This window comes from Tetrao urogallus (assembly GCF_951394365.1).
Source record: "Tetrao urogallus genome assembly, chromosome: 16".
NCBI classification, from domain to species: domain Eukaryota; kingdom Metazoa; phylum Chordata; class Aves; order Galliformes; family Phasianidae; genus Tetrao; species Tetrao urogallus.
In genome coordinates, this window is record NC_136829.1 from 11,410,225 (window position 1) to 11,423,438 (window position 13,214).

General features: G+C 40.1%; 1 protein-coding gene across 1 annotated transcript; it reads right to left on the reverse strand.

Annotated features, from left to right (window-relative positions):
- Nucleotides 1-248: 248 nt before the first annotated feature.
- Nucleotides 249-10,365, reverse strand: ZNF831 (zinc finger protein 831; the record flags this gene model as incomplete). Its single annotated transcript, XM_079543511.1, has 5 exons — nucleotides 6,130-10,365; nucleotides 5,131-5,273; nucleotides 3,309-3,478; nucleotides 2,190-2,341; nucleotides 249-1,097 (listed from the first exon to the last, which is right to left on the reverse strand). Exons 1-5 carry the CDS (start codon nucleotides 10,354-10,356, stop codon nucleotides 249-251), a joined length of 5,541 nt encoding a protein of 1,846 aa, XP_079399637.1. The 5' UTR covers nucleotides 10,357-10,365.
- Nucleotides 10,366-13,214: the final 2,849 nt, after the last annotated feature.

The following is a 13,214-nucleotide window of genomic DNA, read 5'->3' on the forward strand; positions in this document are numbered from 1 at the left end:
CAATGCTAGAAACCCCTCATAAATGCAAGCTTAATATTTCCACTGAAGTATATGATGCAAGCTTCCCCTTTTGTTTCAAATAAGTTTTATTTTTAAAGTTTTGAGTCCTTTGAATAAAGAACTCTCTTGAGAAGGGAATGCTGCACAGAGGAATGGCTTTCCTGATCCTAAAGTGCTTCAGAAATACAAACATACCTGGTATTTCCTATGTAATGGGCCATCATGCAAGCGTGCTACCAGCAGCCTATTTATATTTCTATAACAAGCCTATCTTCATCATCGCTACTAGTGTCATCATATTCAACTCTGATTTGCTTCCTCATCATTTCTAAACCTCTCTTTTTGTATGTCTTGGAAGCTGTTGCTGAGAAATTACTGAATTCAGGGGACCTGAGTGTTACTGAAGGCTTTTTAAATGTAGAAGAAGCTGTTTCGTGCTGCCTCCCATAGGTCTCTGTCTGCTGGTGGGCTCCATTCTTGGCTGCAGCTCCACGAAGGTGAAGGATTTTTTGAGAGTTCTCCTGCTCTGTGCATTCTGTATGGGATAACTCAGCCATAGAGACTGACTCAAGATGAGATTCTGCTTTTGATCCCAGTGAATGCAAACATGTAGCTTGGGAATTGTGAGTTGAGTTTTCCTTGGAAGATGAGCATGTATTTTCTTCAGTTTGATCTTCTGCTCTTCCTGAGGCCCGAATCATTGAATCTAACATACCAAAGCTCTGAATCTCTAGCTCTACACTTGGTACATTTTCCTGTCTTACCTCTAGACTTAAGGAAAGAGGGCAAGAAGTCTCTGAGTTTGTGCTGATAGATTGGCCACCTTTGATTGTATTTGTAAGACCAAAAGGACAAGACCAAAAAGAAGATGCCACTGAGTCTGTCTGAACATTTGTCTGTGACTCCTCTGGAACCGATTGTTGAAGCACAAGTGGTTGTGTCACTGAACAGCGAGGTTCCACATCACTGCTGACTTCCTGCATGGCTGTAGTGACTGAGGATGGAAGGGAATGAGCTGCCATAGGTACTTCCAGAAGTGCAATGGTCTGAAAAGAGAAATTTGTTCTTGTGTGTTCCCTGACTTTCCCAGAAACGTCCTGTAGAAATTAGGGAGAGGAAACATTTACATTAAAAATTTTCAATCCAAAGCAATGCTGTCCTTTAAAAGAGTGTGATAAGAATGTCAACTCTGTTGGTAGAAGGCATTTAGCTGTGCAGTAGCTTGTATCAACTGAGTAGCTAAGGATAGTATCAACCTTTATTCAAACAACTCATTACTGCAGACTGAGTTACTCATCCCTCTTTTGATGAGAAGGCTTTTCTTTCTTCCACTATGTGAGGTGTAGTAATACATGTATGTTTTTTCTAAGGTGTTTTTTTCTTGGTTAGGTGACAAATCATGCTAATAGTTTTTGGGTAATGGGAGCCAAACATTTCCAGCTGCATGTGTATGTGTAGGGACAGCATTCTTTTTATTAAGATATTTGAATATATATCTTTCAAAGATGTTTATGCATCACTGAAGGAAAGTTTTAGGATGAATCTTTAAGAAATACAATGTCTGAGATTGTGAGATATGAAATAATTTTATTTCCTACAATAATACCCATCATAAGAGTTATTCTCCTAAAAGCTTATTTTATGTGAGGAACGAGTGCTCCTGCTACACAAAACCAGTCTGGCTCAGTAGCATCTGTTTTTGATTGTGGCTAGTCTAGGGAAAAGTAAAACAGTTAGGATAGGATACAGACTGTTTCTCCCAGAGGCTTTGCTGACACTGCATACAACAGCACTGTTTGCAGCATGCACAGATGTGCCTAAAGCCCCATTTGGCTAATGCAGCCTTTGGTAGTACTGAAACTGTAGCCCCACAGATGTACCCAGATGGCTGAAGAAGCCGTGATGCCATGTTGGATGCACACACTTTTCACTGCATGTGTCTCTTAGCATCCTCCCCACTTTCCCAGTGATAAGCTAATAACTGCTCCATCATGTGGCACAGAGCGCCCTATCTGCTGGCACCTCCAACAGCAGTGCCCCAAAATAATTTTAATACATTTTTGATAAAAGTCTGTGATAAAGCACTCTCAACTTGCATTATGTTTAGCAGCTTTAAAGTTCAAGTTTTCATTACCGGTATGTTTTGTTTTCTTCTCATAATCAACAGTCATATAAGGTACAATACCTACTTGTTTATCCTCTGTGTCATTTTGCTTAATGTGGGTAAGGTTTTCAATGTGGGAAAATATTCCTGAGTTATTTTTTCCTTCTTTCTTCCTTATGCAAAGCAGCTTGTCTGAGGCAGAGCAAGATGAGTCCTTTTGCTGGTGTAGATAGTTTTCTATTGAGAAAAGGTTTGAATAAACTTTTACTTTGAATGTTCCCCCACATGCCAGAATTAGTGAATTTCTCATCATTTCACTCATCTAACTTTCATGTATTTATTGCTTTCTGTAACTTTTTATCCTAAGCCTTATACATTTTACCAACTACCTTTTCTCAACTTTGTTTTCAATGGTAATTAGGATGTCTTGCAGAGTAATACCTATTCATATCGGCTATGAAAAAGACACAAGATAACATCTCTGCTTCAAAAGTGGTCACAACACAAACATTTCCATTACTACCACCCCTTTAAATCAAGGGAGCAGAGCATTTTCACTGGGTTACTGAAACCAAGTCAACACTCCAGACTCAGTTGTAGGATCAAGGGATATCAAGATGTTATAATCACAAAATAAACAAGAGAGTTTAGGCGAAGTGGACTATGATAACAAGAGAGAATAAATGCAAGGCTTACCCTTATGCTGGGCTCACCACAAAACACCAGAAGGAGGGATCTCCAGACAAGATCCTTCCCCACTGGTAGCCAGCTCTTAAATAGGTCTAGGAGGGGTGCAGCCAGGAGAATTGCCTTCACCTGTGCTCCTCTGGCTGGCTCATGGCTCACCTCAGGTGATCAATCAGAGGTTCAGGCCGTGACTCAGCAGTTCCCATACACTCACTTCATACAGCAAACATACAATCTAATTTCAGAAAATGATAAATATTGATCCTAAACTGTGCAGGCTCCTCATGGAAGGTTATTCTGTGTCATTTATTTTTTAAATGACCTCATAATTTGCAAGTTCTCTTATCTAAGTATATGTATGAAAGTCGTGTGGTTCTATTTTCGCTTGCAGAAGATACTGAAAGCCAAAAGCATTTTTGCGGTTCATGTAAAGCAGGTACATATCAGAAATACTGCTAACGTTCAACCTTTTCAAAACCAAACATTCAGTACACTCAAAAATATTTGAAATGCTTACCTTGAACCTTTGACTGAGGAGAATGGCACTTCTTACAGTGGTTAAATGTACAGGCTTGTGATGAGCAGCCCTTTTTCAAAACATCCAGTGTTCTATTTGGAAAACAGCGTCTCTTGTTCAGTCGGCTCATTTTCAGCTGAGTGTATCCATGTATGTGCCTTCCTCCGTACCTGCATTGCAAGTGGCATTGAAAGGCGAAACAGATATGTGCTATTTAAGTCTGGCCATCGTAGAATACAAATAATACCACAACATCAGGCCTTTTTCCTGGGAATTCAGGAATTTACTTCTGTGGAGGAGATGTGAGTTCACGTTAATTCAAAAAACAAGATACTCCAACCATTATTTGATTGAACTTCTCAGTGTTAGATTTCAGTATGTCCTTGGTTTGCTGGGAGAAAAGGGTTCAGGAGTTGCAGATCTAGAAACACTTTTCTGTATTTGGAGTTTTAAAACTGCATGCTCATAAATACTGAAATGCACAAGAATCGCATGAGTGCACAGTTGTTGGTATTTTGCTTTTCTTTTTTGTACTTCTTATGTGCAACCTAATCAGCAATCATCAGTGCTGAACAACATGTTTCAGATACTTAGAAAACTCACACTGGATAATGCAACGACTTTGTCATTTTCTCCAGCTAGTTCAGTTAATTTTAATGATTGGGACAAAATTACGTTGGAAGTTTCCGTTCCTGTATCAATAGAATCAAACATTATACACACAATGCTAAGTAAACCTAACAGCTTATTTAGATGTTTGGTGTGTAAGAAAAATATATTGCATTTCATTATTAAAAGTTTGGCCAGCTAGCTACTGATATAGATTGGCTTTCAGGTCTCTGTACTCAGTTGAAGCTCTGTACTTTTTTGATGTGGCCAAATCAATCCTGTGGCTGGCAGAAAAGAAATGGGGGTAAAGAAGGGAAAAAAAGAACCTGAACGTGTAGAAGAATGCCACAAGACAGTTTGGGTAATACAGACCTGAGTGTTCTATGTGTGGTCCGATGATCCTTCAAAATTGAGGTGCTGTTTATGAAGGTAGACATGGGGATTAAGTTACCAACAGTGATTTGTCCTGAAGGAAAAGCTCTGTCTGTTTTTGGTCATAAGATTAAATAAGAGGGATGTATGCACACACGATGTGTTTCTTAGCATTTCATCAGACATTCTGCTGCCTCACACTCCTGAAACATTAGAGGCCAAATCTTCCACCGAAATGAAGTGCCACTGAAGTCAGAGGAACTGCACTGACTGGTACAGTGTGCCTTCAATAGCCTTATGTTCTTTCAGCTTCATATTTAAACTGATTGATCATTTAAACTACGGCTGGCTTTATTCACTTGCTGCTAAAACTTGACTTTTCTCCTCTGCATTCTCTTGTGAATAAAAGATACAGATCTGAGGACAGAAGGGTCTTGCACATAGCTTTTAACTGTAACAGGAATAAAACTGAAGTATTTTGCTTCCCTTCAAACAAAACAGAGTGCTGACAATTTTGACAGATAAGAATCAGTTCTGAAGCACAGTAACACTCACCTGACCATTCATCATCTTTCTTTGCTGTATGTCTCTTTTGCTTAGAAAAGTTTGCTCCTGACAGCAAATAATACATTGAAAGTTCTGATAATCTTGATAATTTACCTTTGTGGAACTGCTGCAGTTGGGAATAGATCTTGCTATGAGATTTATTTTCTCCCCCAATTTTGACAAGGCTGAACATTGGGGGTGGCTTTCTGTTTTCTGTGGACACTTTTACACCCATTGCAGCAAAATGATGTTTGTTTCCAGGGAAGATGAAACCATATGAAAGCACATTCCTTACCATTTGGGGGAGATTTTAATTTTTTTCTGTTTGTGGCTCCTCTTGAGTTTATTTGCTGCTGGTTTTTCCTTTTTGCAAACTGATGGTTTCTTCTTTTTCTCTGATATGTTTTTGAAAGCACCAGCAGGAGCTGCTGAGCATAACTATTAAAAACATTGAAAAAATTGAAAGCACGTTAAAAGTTGTGAATTACATTAACTGAGATAGTAGGAATCTGTGCTCATTAGATGGCACTGATAGCGCAGTAGTTGATAGGATTCTCTGACATTTTTCCTAGCATTTTCATGTTCGTTTTTCTAATCACTTTGTCCATCTGATTTTATAAAGTTTAAACAACCCACTGCTTTTGTGGGCCTGTACCAAATTAGTGTGCATTCTTTTGCATTCTTCTCCCCATATAAAAAACAAGATGAGTCTTATAGAGCTGTTCTAGGATCTGTACAGACTGGTCTATCTTCACTTACTTAAAAACAAAAAGCTTTCAGGCTTTAAACGCTTACAGAGCATTCATGCAATTGGATTTTGTTGATGTTTATCTCTCACCATAAGGAAACATCTAATACACAGCCTGCCTTTGACTCTAAATATCTCCAAGTAAAATAAAATCTTGACCTTGACTGTCTCATAAGTCCTACTCTAATTCAAATATTAATGTAAAACGAAAATTATGAAATACAAATACTGCCACAAAAGAATGTAAGAAATACCCCAGGGGAAGAACTGAGGAACAGAAATTATGGTCTTCTCACTAGAGAGCATTTCTACTGAAATTCTCAAGTGAAAGGTACATACACAAAATTATGCATGTTTTATGCACCAAACAAATATGACTTGTAACGATATAACTGATAAATTCTGCATCACAAATGCCTGCAAATGTCCATAAACATGGACATTAGTTTCTTAATTTGTTTCTTAATTCTCTTGTTTTTCTATTAAAATTGTCCTTGTAAGCTGATTACACCCTTTTGAGAAAGGAAATAGGACCCTTAATCTTACCTCCTGCATCTGTTGTCCTTGAGAAAAGGATGAAGGCAGTGTGTTTAAGCTCTTGTTTGTTAAGCTGGAGGCCACAGTCTTGCTAATGTTTTTCATTTTGAAAATAGAAATATCGCATTTTGACAGTGCGCACTCATTGCTGGACTCCTTGTGGATGTGCATGGAGGAATAAGCAGAGTCTGCATTCCCTTTCTGCTCAGCAGGCAGAGGAAGGCTTTTTGTTAAACAGCACCAGGTTAACCGAGTTTCAGCATTTAGTGATGGGAAGGTGCTCTTGGTGCTCAGTACTGTAAAACTTTCAGAGTAGGAAGTCAGGCTATTGCTGCGCAGCGCTGGGAATTCCTCGCAGTGAGTGGTGAGAGCGTGGCAATAAAAAGTGCCAAAGGAATGGCACAAATAAGTGGAGCTATCTTTTGATCTCCGAGTCTGCTCCGTATCCTCTGATGTTGGTGACGTGTCCTTAAGAATGCCTGGGCTTCCACCTGTGTCCCACCCCATGACTGTTGACTCTGCATCCTTGCTAGAAGCTTCCCTTTGGCCTGATGCTGTCATCAAAGTGTCACCTCCTGAGCAAAGCTGATGTAAAACTTTTTCTTCTGTGATGTCAGCTGATAGGACAAAACCACTGGAATACATAGAAGTAAAGCATATCTTCTTCTTTGGGGTTTGTGCTGATGAAGTAGTTATGCTCACCCACTTCCCTTCTGTTTGTTTTTGATAATTCAGTTTATTTTTATTCTGTTTGCTTTTCCAAGCCCCTCTCATAATTTCCTCCTTATAAAAGGTGCCATCTACTGTTGTGAAGATATTTGTTGTTTCTGAGCTGACTGGTGAGCACAATACTGGAGTTTTCCAGTTTGCATGTAAGTTCCATCGTAGCTCTCCTTTGCCGCCTTTTTGTCTCACTTCAAATTTTAAAGGGGACCAAAGCACATCATTGGAATGAGAACAGGGTGATCTGCTGTTGGAAGAGCAGGGTGGGTTGGTTAAGGAATCTGTCACAGAAGTACGAGGTGTAATCTGTTCGGATTGAAGCAGAATCGACAGATCAGAGTTTCTCTGGTCTTGTGGCAATTTAAGGATATATTTTGGAGAAAAGGCATTTTTCGATGGGTCTGGAGTTAACTGACCAGATTGCAGATGATGGATTTTGGAAGATGCGTTAGCAGTGCTGTCACTGAAAAGTGGTACTCCTGTTTTCACAAGCCATGTTTTGACATCTTTATCTGTTGTGTTGTGCAAAGCAAAAGTATCGCAATCACTTCCCCTGAAGTCAGACCTCAAAAATCCCACAGATGAAGCTTTTGAGATCTCTGCTGAATGTGAATGAGGGTTAATGTCACCATAATGAACGACTTTAGTGGGGAGTCTGCTTGTTTTTACACAATCCACATTCTCAGCACCTCCAGCTGATTCGTTTATTCTTGTGCTTAGGTTTTGCTCCTCTGTTTTACTGGAGAGTTTCACTGGTGCTGTGGAAAGACATGGAGCGATAGTGCAACAGGCAGTCTCTGCTTCATTTACTGCACTGCTTTCACTACAGGGCCTAGGGTAGCACTTTGAAATAATGTTTTCTTTCTTCTCCTCTTCAACTTTCAGCTTTTTTCTTTCTGATGGTAAATTCTGGGATTTCCCTAAGGATTCTCTGTTGCTGCAGTGGAGCCACAGGGGCATCAAGGCATGCCGGACAGTTTCCTGATTCCTGTTATGGTTTCCATAATTGTTTGAAGTGCTTTTATAATCTGATTCAAACGTACTGGATTCTTTCCCAGGACTTGATTCTTCCCATTTGCTACTCAGTACGGGCAAGCAGTCATCCTTCATTCTGTTAGTGTCGGGTTGACACTGAGTATTTTGCAGCCTGCACTCTCGACTGCTTGGAGCTGGTAATGTGTTGTTGCCACCCGTGTGTTTGTCTGTGTCGCTGCCATGGGGATCTTGGGAAGCTTTGCTCACTGCAGTATGTGCACTCATATTTACTGAATGTGATGTCTCCATTACATAGGTTAAACTGTCTGTGGTTTCCTCTAAGGACGTGCTGTGTGGAATATGGTTACCATTAGCACCAGTTTCTGATTTAACAGTGTCTAATTCTGTTGTCACAAGGGAGGAAAGGATGTCACTTGCAGAGCTCCTGACATCTTTTTCTTCAGCAGTGTCACTACTGCTGACTGATTCCTTTGAATCAGGAGTGGAGCCTGTAATATCTGCAATCTTATTCCCCCTTTCTTTGATTTTCCTGGCATGTTGACTGCTTTTCATTTTTTGGTAGATTTTCTTAAAGGTTTCATCTCCATACATTTGCCATTTTTCTTCCGAGAACATCTTTAGCTTCCTTTGGTTGTGTTTCTTGTTTTTAGTGCTGACTGTTTCTCCGGTCCCAAGCCTCGCACTCATCTGCAGCTCCTCTGAGGGAGGATGATCAGCCACGTTACTTAGTGGCACGTCATCCACTGCTGTCTGTCTGACTAGAGCTCGAGGATGGCTGCTGGGAAAATCCACCGAATTTGCAATGAGGTTGTTGCTAGGCAGCAAAGCAGCAGCGCCTGTATTTACAGACTGCTTAGTAAGAGACAGCGGTTTTGAGCAGCCTGCGTTGTCATGCACCGCTCTCGTGCCTTCCACAAATGGCAGGGAGTTGCTTCGTGTGACAGGCACAGCATCTATCGTTGTGGAGAACTGTGTGGGGACTGAATGAAAAAACATGGGCTTGCATTTCTCTAGGGGTGCTAAGGTGGATTTTGCTGAACAAAGAGAGAAGTTCTTTTTCCTGTTGGTGTCAGAAGTCCTGATGTCAAAATGGAAAGAGTCTTTGTATGTATAAGGCATTGGCAGATCTATGCTTCCCTGTTTAGAAAGGACAGTTTTTCTGGGCCTAACATTGTCTAATTGAGTGTCATCCACCACAATTTTGTTATGAGAAATAAGTTTGGAAATGTGTTCCTCCAGCCTCTTTTTCTCTAGCATCAAGGCTGTAGCTTTCTCAGCTGGCTCTGACTTTGCACTGCTTCCGGCCATGCACCTTGAGCTGCTGACAGCAGTTTCGTTTTCCAGTTCAGTGCTGTGCTCACAGAGGCTGTGCAGCGGGCTGGAGGATGCCAACTGTTGTTCTGTGCTATCAGAGCGTGACAGATACCCTGAGTCGGTGCTCTCACATTTCTTTAGCTTGCAGTCAAATGGCTTGTAATCCCACTGTTTTTCTGAAGATGTTGCTTGCTGCCTTTGCAACTGAATGTGCTTGTTGGCAGCTGGAGTTCTTTGCTCCTGCATCTTCTTTATCTGGCACTGACCATTTGGCAAGGCAACTGGAAATGATAAACTTGGAGGTTCTTTTTCAGCAACTTCCTGATCAGTCTTTGAACTGAAAGACTGATGAGTTCTTTCTTGATTTTCTGAAAATATTGACGAATTGCTTGTTGCTGGCACTGAAAGGACATTAAGTTTCTTACTGTCTGTTACAGCACTGGTCTCCAAAGTCACCTGTTTCACCTGCATCCCCCGGTCTTCATAGCTACTACCATGTCCTTTGGTGCCTTGCTGTGACGTGATGCTCTCTGTTGCTTTCTCATTTTGCTCCAGTGTACCGGTGTTGTCAGAGTCTGAGGGTAGTTTGGTGTTGTTGACGTGTGTTTGAGTTCTTCTGTGTTTGTACAAATTACTTTGAGTTTTAAATGCAATACCACAAGTGGTGCATGGGAAGGGTCTCTCTCCTGTGTGAGAGCGAATATGTTTCTCAAGGACACTTGGCTTCAAACAGTCTCGACCACAGTGCTTACAGATATACTTCCCAGCATTTTTTGATTTTCCTGGGCTTCCAACAGGTGCACCGACAGAAGAATTTGGTGATGATAAAACAGGTAAAGTGCTCACTATGTTCAGTGTTAGAGTTTGCCCAAGTTGTTTCTGAAACACTGACTGGGGCTGATCTGTGCCTTCGGAAGGAACAAGTGGGTTCAGGATCAGAGGTATATTACTGCTATCCAGGTTTCCACAGCTCCTGCCAGCCACTAGCTGACTGCTTGGCTGAAAGCATCCTGGCTGGACAGGCTGATACAGGGGAATGGTGAGGGCTTTTAGATACACAGGTTGAGGCAGTGCTTGTTCCTGTGGAGGAACCGCACTGCTTTGGCTGAGAGCTGAAAGACCCTGTGCAGGCTGAAGAGAAGAGGTTGGAAGTGGCTGGTCTGCTAGTGCAGCTGTCAGACCAGGATGCTTCTGTGCCTCCATTTCAAAGGTTATCTGTCAGGTACTCGTGTATCTGTAGGGAAGGGGAAATGAGACCAGTAGGAGTCTTCAGACAGCTAACTAAAATAAACATTTTTTTTATTAGTATATATAAGTCAATCACTGGACTTGAAATGCTAGCAAATAATACAACAAATCACATGCAGGCATTATACAGACTATAATGACTGTATTTTCCAGTTAAATGGATTCATCTTTTATTGCTAAGCTAGAAATTGAAGAGTTCTGAATAGTGTAAAGAAAAATGAAGAATGCACTTAATACCTACAATAGGTGCACAAAGCATTAGAAATAAATCCGAGTATCAGATCTGCAAATGCAGCTCTAGCCCAAACTCAGCAAAGCCAGGTGAGTTCTGAGGTACACTGAGGTCACTGCGTGTGTTATCGAGGCTGGATTGAAAACCACTGAGGGTAAAACATCTTTGGGCAACTTGTTCCAAACACGGGACATTAAGCATGGCTGTATCGTCTGAGTTTAACCAGATATGGCTAAAACTGAACCAATTTTTTACACCAATGAGGTTTACATAAATATGTACAAAGTAGAAAAGATGGTATCCCAGTGAAATAGCAGGGTAAATTAAAGCTGTTGTTTGTGCAGCCCACATTCAATTTGACTAATTAGAGGGAATAGGATGGTACACTGTTTATTTTTGGATATTTTCAATTCCAGCTGAAAACATTTTATATCCAAAGTTCTTGGATGAAGTAAAGCCATTCTTATGAAAATCTGCCTAAATATATTCAGGGTTGGTATTGGTCCAGACTGATTTTTTTTCCTAAACAAAAAAATTCTCTTGCCTTTTTTTTCCCTCTTAGAAATAAACTGTTTGAAACAAGCTAGCTGACAATTATTTCTGGAAAACATAATAGACATCAGCATCATCTCATTCTAGTTTGGGTAACAATTAGAAAGTGATCTTTGAATGCTTATTCAAATTATTATTATTCTGCCATATTCACAACTACTTATTTATTGCTTGCCTCCTCTTCATCCAGTCAGGATGCATCAAGCTGTAGCCCAATATGCAGTATGAATATAACTGCTCTTGTGCTAACAATCACAAAAATAAACAAAATAACATCAGTGGCTAAATGTGAAATATGCAATTTGTTGCCTTACTGAATAGTCTGCAGCAGCATTGCAGTACCCTCCTTACATAGTTTTAATAGTTAACCATTACTGGGAAAGAGTAATAAATGCTTAGCCCAAAAATATTCTTTGATTAGTGCCATATGGCACACAGTATGTGAGCATTGTTCAAAACAAAATCTCCATTGCATGCAGTTGCTGGGAACTTTCCAAATGATTCATATAAAGTAGAAATGGAGAACTCAGTACAATTGTTTTCAAGTATTCCTCATTTACTGTTTGATCTCTTGAGAGATGGTACATTGATAGCTGGATGAAAATGGCAGCACCTCACACCAAATGAAATAATGGGAAAATAATTTTCTATTAATTATCAAGTGGAATAGATAAAGGTCAATGGGTTATATGCTCAGTGATAAATCTATTTAGCACCTTAATAAATAGACTAAGAATCCAGGTGCTTTGCATATGAAATATATGCACCATTGAAACAGGACGATAAAGCAATGCTCTCAGCAATCCTTTGTAAATGTAAAGGTTTTGTGTTGTAGGAAATCACCTTTCATCCCTTTGATTATGTCATCCCTATGCGTAGCTCACAATGCAACTGCAAGTACTTGTCTTGAAAATCCAGTATACCTGGTGCCTAATCCTGCACTCTTCTAATTCTACACCACATCTGTAGATCCCTGCTGACTGGCAACCATTGCTTCACTGCCAAAGCTTCTTCCTTTTTCTTTCCAATGCGCTTTGCTTACTGCAAGAATTGGAAAAGTGAAGGAAAAGACAGCAATGCAGTCCCTGGGATGTGGGGATGTGGTTTCTGACTCTCCTTCTGGAAACAATCTTTTCTTCTTTCTCATCAATTTTGTGAATCAAATTCAACATATCAGGTCTGCAGTTTTCTTGTCCGCTCCCTGCTGCTTTGTAATAAAACATAATAAATAATATTCTTGTCCACATAGCTGCTTTATAATAAAGTTGTTGACTGTATTCATAAGGATGTTACAAGATTATGGCTTATTAGTGGAATTAATTTATTATCCATATTCTGCACTGCAGTTAACCCTACAATAGATTGCTCTAATTTGCAAAATGAGGCGGTAGACATTTCACATCCCTTCTAGGTTCCTAAGCTGCTTTCATATGTAGGCACTTACACACTGTGAACTTGGCTGATTGGTAGGAGCTGTGATGGCACAACCCATGAAATACCAGTACTGTATAGAAATAAAGTCTAATATTTGCTGCAAAATGTATAATAGTATGCAGGCTTTATCTGCTCAGTGCAGATAAATTGCAACTGTACTTAACAAAGACAGCAGCAAGTAATACAACATGAGTCATTGGCAGTCATAAACTAGGCCTGCAGTAGTTCTGCCAAGGATGTTATATAGACAGGACTCGAAGAAAAGTGAATAATGTATAGCTAGAAGATCTAACAAGTAAACCACATCAGACAAAACAGATCATTGTGTTTGTGCTCCCCTGGAGAAGTGTGAAAGTCTGGAATTCATGTTTCCACCCCATTAAGCCTCCTCCAGAGCCACAAACTTATCCCTCTTTGAATATCCTCCTGTGCCTGCACAGCTGATGGTCACTGTGAGGCCAGACTGGAAATTAGTAGGACTTGTAATGGAAAGTTGTTTTTAGTATTTTTCCTCTAGTTCCAAGTATCAGAATCTGTATAATTTCACTCAAACTGTTAAGTTTTCTGAAGCTCCAAAAACAGTGTAATCCCATAA